We start from the raw sequence: 9,326 nt of genomic DNA on the forward strand, positions 1-9,326 counted from the left end.
TAGGTACTGAGCATGTGTGTTTAATTCAGGCCTGTGTGTAATAACAGAGTGTACATTGTAATTTCTCCTTGCAGGATTAATAAAGTATTTTTTATTAGTAGTGTACTTGAGTCCCTCCAAATAGTTGGATAATCCCATCATATCTCATCAGTAGATCTCATTTGAGTAAGGTTGATCTGTTTTCATTGTCGTTCATGTGTTCTGTCTCTTAGGTGATGAGCCACACTCAACTACTTAATTCATGGTGGTGGCATCTTCTAACGCTATCTTCTTTATCTTGTGTGTTTTTATATATATAAACTGCATGTTGGTGTTTTTCTTCCCCATATCTCTCCTCAGCCATGCCCGGCTGCGCTGCATGTGCACTTGTAACCGGTGCACCTTCTGCTTGTGTCAAAACTTCCTCAACTCTGAGCTGCTGCAGACGGTCAGGGCCAAACTCTACGCTGTTGTACTCATAAGGTTCTTTTTACCTTTTACAACCCTCTCTTTACCTCTGCTCACTTCTCAGATTTGTCGCCACTGTCACCTCAACCTTGTCCCTTTTATTTCTCCTCATTTTTTGCTTGCCACCTTTTTTGCCCAGTTCTTGTATTTTATGCAAAGATTTCCAAGAAATTAGAATTGAATAAAAGTGTCAATCACTCACAATTTCTACATCATCATTTCCTGCGACAATTTATTCTTACCCCTTGTTTCATGCTGTCAGTCCTTTGCTTTTTTCATTTTCTATCTAAAAAACCCCCCAAAAAACTCACTTTTCATTTTCTTTTTTGTTCTTACATATTGCTTGTGAGCTTCCTGTACACAGTAGATCAGTAGGATTTAAAGCATTTCCTTTTCTATTTTGATCTCAGTCCCATTGTCATTTGGTTGGAGACGACTTCCTTGATGTCGTCTTGTTTGCTCATGTCACTGCCTCAGCTGTCTCATCTAACAGAGATGACGTTGCTAATTTCTTGTCTTGTTGTCTCATGTCATAACTATAATCCTGCATGTCCCTCATCTGTTTGACTGGCTTTTTTCAGCATATACAGTATATCCATGTTTCTACATCCCTGTTCTCTCATTTTATCCATATTTTCTTTAGTTCCATGTAATTTATTTTCACATCATCCTTCTCAGCAACACTCCATCTCTTTACTGTCCTTCCCTTCACCCTGTCTCTATATTAATCTCTTTCTCTGGGCCACCTTCTCTCTGTTTAACAGACATGTAAGCCAAGCAGACCTGAAGAGCTCGACCTTCTGGCTGAAAGCGAGTGTCGGGGCCACGGTGTTTGCCGTGCTGGGCTTCGCCATGTACAGAGTGCTGCTGAAACCACGGTGATCCTCGAGCACCTGGGTCCAACCCTCTTCACCCCATGGTACATATAGAGATATATAGAGTCACACTGTTAGGCTCTCCCACTTGCATTTATTAAATTGTCTATTTCAAATCTGTCGTGTTTTGTTTTGGCTGGAAAGAAAAAGGTATGAAAGCTTACCTTAGCATTTTTGCATTTTCATTCCACTGTAAATTTCTCTTCCTGGCAATAAAAAGAGAAAAATATTTACATTTTGTACCAAAATTGCTAATTTGCTTAATCTGTTTGTTTGCAAGTTTTTGCAAGGTAATATATCTATATTTATAATAAAATGAGAATGAGGGTAAGCCACTGATGAGTCCAAGTGAGTTACATACATAGCTATTTTTGGTTGCTTGCTTATTGAATCGAACAACTTTCTGTCAGTTGTGATATGTCAATAACATTGATGCTTTTATTAGACTAAACTATATGTATATAGTGTATATAATATAGTAGACTGTACATTTGTTTGTCATTGTCTAACTTACACACACAATACTGAATGCAAAGGTATTAGCTTAACAGTCTGGTCATGAACTCACACAAACATTAGCATTGATATGCACATTGGCAGAAATTGGTTTGCCTTTTACGGCCAATCACTTTGAAGCAAACTTTTCTGTTTGCACATTGCAGAAGGTCAGTTTTTGATCAGTGGATGTGAAAATGGGTCTGCTGCTCTCTCTCATGTCTTCTTATGTTGGACACTGAATTTGTCAGCTCATGCGTGTTACTGTGCTAAAATATTTGAAAATGACACTTTACAGTCACTCTGTATATTTTGAATTTGCATGCTTCAGAATTTCTGACCACATTCCAGTGTTTTAAGACTTACTGTACAAAAGAATTACCACGCCAATCTATCCACATTGCTTTTCCTTCATCCAGGGATTATAGCAGTAACATATTGACAGGAGTGCTGAACAGAGTAAAGTAAAATTTGATGTTTGAAGACTTGTGGCTCCAGATGTTGATTTCCATGCAATTGCACAATTGCTTGCCCCCATGTACTGTTTGATCTATTCACTTAAGGTTGTTATATGTTTCTGCGTCGAATCAACGGCGTACCCCTGCAGACCCTTCTCCAAGGCCTCTGCCGTAGCTCGATGTGCACCTCTAAAAATTTGTAACTTTGCATCAGCGACACAGACCGCAGGGACTGTGATTGGTCATAGTCTGCGTTTCAAACAGCCTACTTTGGGGAGTAGCAACATGCTAGTTCACTGACACAAGCTTTGCAAATAAACTCAGACATGTTCTGGTTACAATGACGTGGTTATCCGTTTGTAAAGTGTGTGTATATGTCAGAACATTTTGAAATTAGCGCATAACGTAAACTGGGCGGCAAACACCTCCCAAATAACCTCAACTTATTTTATGGTTACAGTAACTAGGTTAATGGATTTTACTGTGTCTATTTCTCGATACTTTTTACAAAAAATAAGCAAGAAAATGCAAAACTAATAGGATTTTTTACCACGACAGTCTATGGATGCAGCAAAATGTTTCGGTGGTGAGCAACACAGGCGATACCCCCTAGTGTTATGGCGGTGAAAGGCACTGCAGGAGCAATGGCGTAGCTACAGCGTGGAGTTGACGCAGAAGCGTAAAACAGCCTTTAGCCCTACCTTTTCAAAAGTTTACAATAAATAAATATCTCTATTACATCTGGCGTAATGCATTTTCTTTTCAGTTTCTAAGAGATTTTAAGATTTTGCCAAGTAATGGCAAGCTTTTGTGTGAACAAATTATGGTAATTTGATTCTTTTGTGTATTTCTGAACAGCTTTCGGGCAGTGACGGATCATGGTTGCTTGTAATGAATATGATGCAGACAGTATTCTTCAATTATTGAAGAGGAAACTGTAGATTATTTGTGACCATCAGAGCTTTATTATGTTTTTATTTTTGATATCCCACCAGATTGTTTGTTTTGTCATGTTGCCAGATAATAAAAATAATAACAATACTTATATATTTTATTTATATAGTGCTTTACATGGTACTCAACTACACTTTACAGTAAATCTAGCACATTATATATACGTATATGCATATACTGTATATATATGCATGTATAAATGTATATATATTGTATGTATATATATGTACATGCATGTACTGTATATATATGCATGTATATATAATGTATATATGTATACATATATATGTACTGTATATAGGTGTGTGTGTGTGTGTGTATATATATATATACATATACCTATATACAGTACATATGTATATGTGTGTGTGTGTGTAGATTTATTTATTTGATTAGGACAATGCACATTAATCAACATTTCTGTAAATGCATAGATAATAAGGAACAAGCATGTAATGATTTGAGATATGAGAACATGATTTACTAAGACACCAGAGGGCAGCATTACTTTAAAAAAAAGAACTTGTCATTAAATTGAGTGGCTGCCATGTAATTTATTTGGCTGTGCTACCTGGCTGTAATGTTTTGAAAAAGTTTGACTCAAATCTATTCGTGTAATTAGATAAATACACCAGCTTCCATAATGAGGCAGTCTGCGAGCGGGGAGATGGACCAGGGTCAGTTCAGTAGTGAGGTGAGTCTTTTCAATATATAAGAAGAGCTGCATCAGGAATAACTTGGAAAATATCATACATTTATGGCTCAAATATATAGAATTATCTTATTGCATTATTCTTTCAGCACAACAAAGATATGATCAAGCTATGACCTCAACTTACAAAACCTTTTTTCCTCCTAAACTTCTCTCTCCAGATAAAGGCCTCTCATTAAGTAAAGTCAAATACAATTTATTAACAACTCATTCATCTTATCCCTCTATAATTTTCACAGCACCCTTGTCTTATCTCAGTTGTTTTTTTGTTTTGGGCTAATCATTGATATAACCCACATTCTGGTGGATATGGCGTTCAAAGCATGTTTAAACTTCTTTAGAATATCAAGTCATGTAGATGATTTAAAAATTAAATTTGGTACACCTTCAATTCCAGTACCTATTTGACCTCAAAACGTGTTCCACAAAAAAAACAAGTCGTTTGTTTTTTTGAGCACAGTAGTCTGGAGGAGCTTCAGTTGACTCCAATGGGCAAAATATAGATGATGTCAAAGCCAAGAAGCACTGCCTTTGGACATCTAAAGCTAAATTTGCTGGTGCATCTGCTTTGTTAGGACATTTAAAGCACCACTGGTTCTTACTATACATTTCTGTAATTATGTGAGACAGTCAGACACTGTGCTACATGAGAACTCTTATTCAACCATAAATATGAAGTCACTGAAGTGTGCTTTCTGGTGACACCAGTAATTAGTTTGAGACAAAGAAGACAGTAAGTCCTTTCCTGAGAGCAGGGATTCCCAACCATGGGTACTTGTACCTCAGAGGGTACTCCTGCAGTTGTCATGTGTCTACAGTGTACTATACACATATTGCGTCAGTTGTGACTTGGAGCGTAGCAAAACATTCTGGGCTCTTTTGAAAGGCTTTTTTTATGGGCCCCTCCCCGCATCCACAGCTATTCATTTTAGCATCTCTTTGGGCCCTCCTCACATGAGGGCCCTGGGTACTCAGTCCCCTTTTCCCCCCAGTCTGTTGCCCCTGGCTGTGACACTGTTGCAATTGTGGGTGCATGAAAAGTAGCGAGCAGAGAAGTTGAAACATCTTGCTAAAAGTGATGAATTAAGATTAGAAATCGGCAACTGTAAAAGATAAGCAGTGTAGTTGATAAATGATTGAAATGTTAGCTTAGCCAAAAGTAAACAGTTCAAATTGTTGTTGTTGCTGTGCCTATGTGTTTTATATGTTTTTCTATATGTATTTCTTTAAATGCCATCAACCTGTCAGGGACTGCAAATGGAAATTGCCTTGCGTCGCCAAGTGGTGATGTTAATGAATGTGCATGGTCCCTTCTTAAAGTGTCAAAATGCTCAATTCACAGGGAAATAACATTAAAGCATGTACATTTTCTAGTGAATACCCCATATACAAGTATGAACCTGAAAATTACCATTATATATTCCCTTTAAAATCAAAACGCATAAAAACATTTGAAACATTGCTAATGTTAATAAACTAGAGTTTATAAGTAAGGGTCTGTGGGTGTGCATCGGACAGAAAAGGTTGGGAACCACTGGCTTAGAGAACAGCTGGTGACTGCACACAGCTTTGAGGGATACTCTTGTTAAAAAATAGAATACTCCCCAGCTGTTAATTTATGCATAAGCTAAGTTCTTCCACATAGCAGGTGTTTTTCTTGCTGTATATCTTGTCTCTTTTGCTTCTTTCTGTTCACACTCCCTTCCCTCATCTGCCTCTCGTGTCACAGCTCTTCAGATGATGTTAGCACATGAGTTGTGAAAGCAGCCACTGCAAAGCTTATTTTGTCCAATTAGCTGCTTTTAATGAAAATTCCCATTGGTGCCTGTAGCTAACATGACAATAATTCCCCTCACTCCTTGGTTCATATGAAAGATGGAATATAATCTGTCCTAGAGAGACTGTGACATAGTGTATTTATTAATTGATGTAGCTACCTATCATTTGTGTCATTATGGGGCCCAAATAATACATTTTCATTTAATTTTGCAGTGTTATTATTCTTTCTCTCTCTTGTTTAGTGCTGTTAAACCCTGTTATTTATTTTATGTCCCATGAAGTATTTTATTTCTGGTTTTCCAGCAACAGTTGAAAAACATAGATCTAATATTGGAGTTGTAGATTCTGATTAGGTTATAAGTTTATGCAAATAAGATATAGATTACATCAGGTTATGCAAATCTCAATTACTACTGATGAACGGACCTAATGTGAAATTATTGCACATTATGTTCTATTATGTCCATATTAAGTGCAATGTCATGGACATAATCATGATTCTGTATTAGCCACGTACTTTCACACTATACCTCAGATCTGATACTGTACATATGCAACCCTACTGGTAAACTGTTTATATTTTTATGATCCACTGGTGATCTGATTTTAGCATTGGATATAATTGGGTTTTTCACCTTATCTTCTGAGTTTTATATATTTATATTATATTTGCACTCTTACCACTTTGTATTGCGACTGCTGCACAGCAATTTCCTTCAAGATGAAATAAGTCTTATTGTATCCATGTACTGGCATTGTCTGCACACAATGTGTGACAGGTTAAAGTAAATTGTTTTGAAGTTATTGACATTTTTTTAAATTCTGGGTGAGACCATAATAAAATATCCCATAAAAACATATTTCCCATACATGAAAGATTGCAGGAAAATACAGAATCTCAAAAGGTTTGCAAATCTCTGACCACGGATACAGGATGGCTCTTGAGTCTTTTCTAAACAACATATCAGACTTCAACTTTAACCCAGCACTGCTGTGTAGGAGTTGGGAAAAGACCCTTAGGGTTAAAAATATCAAATTTTATCATATTGTTTCCATGGCAATGCTATCACATACCATACCTGGGGGAGTTTCACTACAAAAATACTCATCAACCTACACTCTGCAAACACCACCGCCATCACATAATTTCTCTTCACATGGCTTCCACCCCACTATTAGTTTTGTTTGATGTCTCTGTAGGTAATAGGCAGGTGTTTGTCTGAAATGGGGCCCGAACATTTGGGTGATTGTAGCAGCAGCAGACCTTGGACAATCCCTTCTTTCTGAGTCTTTGAGCAATTCAACCGTGTACTGTTTTTGTGGGACACGATGAACACGAGATAAGATTGCATGTGAATGAACCCTGTTGAGACATTTCTAAAGAGAAAAAAATATTATTTTCTTTTTGCCCACTTTCTTATAATGTATCATCAATAAAGCAAATTTTAGGTTGTAACTGATCCTTTGGACTGTAGTCTTTATCTTCCTTCACATTTTCCTTTGTTGTTTCATTTGTTAGGAAGACCACTCCGGCCCATGAGACCATTTAACAGTAATCCTTTATTAGAGTTAGTTAACAATATTAACATTTACATAATAACTCAAGATTTGATGAATTATTTTAAAAAGCATATTTAGTGTCTTAATAAAAATTCTTGAACATGATAGCTTATTAGAAAGTGAGAAACTAATATTTATTTATTAATGGGCAGCCTAAGAAACAGTTATAAAAACCAGAAAAGATAAACCAATGTGACTTGTGACGTGAATGGCGTCTAACTGTTCTGTAACACAATGATGATTTATTTAGCCTACCATTAGTAAACCCTTCACGGTTCCTTATTAAAAAGTAGGGTAGTCTACCTAATAAAGTTACAGTATTGAAAACTGGACTTGTCTCGTCAGTTACCATTTAATTACAGCCTACAACTACAACATTTCCACTGCATGCAAACGAACTACAACCTATGCACCAGTGACGGCCAGCTGTTCAGCCAGGGAGCCGGAGTTCCTTGAAACCCCTGAACGAGAGTGGCTGGTGATCCCTCAGCGCCAGTCAAATCTCCCTGCTTCCCCTATCCTCTCTCTCCGCCCCTACCCTCTCGTTTCATCTCTCTCTCTCTCTCTCTCTCTCTCTCTCTCTCTCTGTGTGTGTGTGTGTGTGTGTGTGTGTGTGCTCGTTTAACTATATTCGTGGGGTCCAAAAACCGGGAATACAGTTGGCCTATAGGCTACTTGTGGGGTCCGGACTGTGTTTGTGGCGGTCGGTGTGCTACTCCCCCTCTTTGAGGCTTCCCGTCTCTACGCGGCGGACAAAGCAGACGGCTGTCCCCGTGCTGCGCCGCAGACCGGCAAGAAAGCAGCTTGCCAAGTATCATGACGCACCAAAAGAATTAGGCACTTGCTTGGACTTCTCTTCTCTTGAGTCTACCATTTGGCAGTGCCCACGCTGTTTAAGCTTAGTTTCAGCGGCTCCCCCGGAATGGAGCAGCCAAATAAGACTTGCGTGTCACCCAGTCCGGTCTGTCATCTCTGCCCTACGTTCCATGTTGTTGTCAGTGTTTGGTGATGTCATTGTTCTCTTTCAGATGGATCTGTACTCTGTCGCTGCTGCCTCGCGTCTCTCGAAGTGAGAACTCGCTCTGCAAATGTGCGTCCCCTTCTTCACAAACTTGGACCGCTGCCTCTGTTCGCGGCGAGCGAAATCCAGGCTTGTCTCCAGCGCTGCAAACCTCTGTCGCTGCACGATGTGGTGGACGGTGGTGTGACACCGCAAAGGGACAGCCCAGAACTATCACTAAACTATTACAAAATCAACTTTTCCTCTACGGATGAAGATTTGTTTGCCCGGTCTGCTTGGAAGTGCTCTGGGAGTAACTGGAGTAACTGAGTATAAGTTAAAAAGTGTCCTACGTCTTTAAGTTAAAGGTGTCTATCATTTCAACTGGGCTTACTCACCTGACTGTCCAAAGTCAAATTGGAAAGGATGCGAAGGCGAGCATGATGCTCTGATTTCTTACCTTCTGTGGTTGCTAACGCACAAAGGGAGCGAAATTGGATTATAAACTATGTGGAGTGATTCCTGAGGATTGAGTCGCTGCTCTCCACGGGTGTATGGAGAAGAGCAGCCCGAGGATGACGGGAGTAACCCGGGAGGCGCCTGTGAACGCCTCTCCGGCGGTTGCGTCAAACGCGGAGGGCGAGGAGATTGAGGTTTTGGAAAGCACCGACGTCCTCCCAGTGGCTCCAGAGGACGTAAGTCTACACACAGTACAGGGAGACCTCAAGTGCATATGAACACTGTTACTCTTTCACGTTTTAACAATCACTTAGAAGGACCTCCACTTCCCTTTGCACTGGAGCAAATTCATGCTGTAGCCGCATTTAATTTTTATGAGGCAGAATACCATAGCATGAGCCTAAAATTAATTTTAGATGGTTATTATCTAAATGTTATGTCATAACTTGGAGTTTTACAGTACCAGATTGGATTTATTACAGAACAATGAGACAACAATAGACACAAAGCACATCCTTTCTAGGAATATGATTTTTTTCAAAGGGACACACACACACACACACACACACACACACACACACACACAC

General features: G+C 39.0%; 2 protein-coding genes across 5 annotated transcripts in view; both read left to right on the top strand.

Moving 5' to 3' along the window:
• rhot1b (ras homolog family member T1) overlaps positions 1 to 1,462 on the top strand; it is a 14,945-nt gene extending 13,483 nt beyond the window's left edge. Inside the window, exons 19-20 of one of the 2 annotated variants that reach the window (XM_032533732.1) lie at positions 340 to 462; positions 1,212 to 1,462. In XM_032533732.1, the coding sequence (XP_032389623.1) occupies positions 340 to 462; positions 1,212 to 1,329 (241 nt within the window). In that variant the 3' untranslated portion in view covers positions 1,330 to 1,462. The remainder of the gene's footprint in view (positions 1 to 339; positions 463 to 1,211) is intronic. The other variant, XM_032533741.1, reaches the window with a different exon arrangement.
• A 6,521-nt stretch (positions 1,463 to 7,983) lies between these two features.
• The window catches only part of rhbdl3 (rhomboid, veinlet-like 3 (Drosophila)), a 58,168-nt gene continuing 56,825 nt past the window's right edge, over positions 7,984 to 9,326 (top strand). For 2 of the 3 annotated variants that reach the window (XM_032529132.1, XM_032529142.1), the window contains exon 1: positions 8,121 to 8,975. In XM_032529132.1, the coding sequence (XP_032385023.1) occupies positions 8,835 to 8,975 (141 nt within the window). In that variant the 5' untranslated portion in view covers positions 8,121 to 8,834. Of the gene's footprint in view, positions 8,092 to 8,120; positions 8,976 to 9,326 lie in introns of those variants that run through there. The other variant, XM_032529122.1, reaches the window with a different exon arrangement.

The sequence above is a fragment of the Etheostoma spectabile genome, chromosome 2 (genome assembly GCF_008692095.1).
Source record: "Etheostoma spectabile isolate EspeVRDwgs_2016 chromosome 2, UIUC_Espe_1.0, whole genome shotgun sequence".
In the NCBI taxonomy this organism is placed as follows: Eukaryota; Metazoa; Chordata; class Actinopteri; order Perciformes; family Percidae; genus Etheostoma; species Etheostoma spectabile.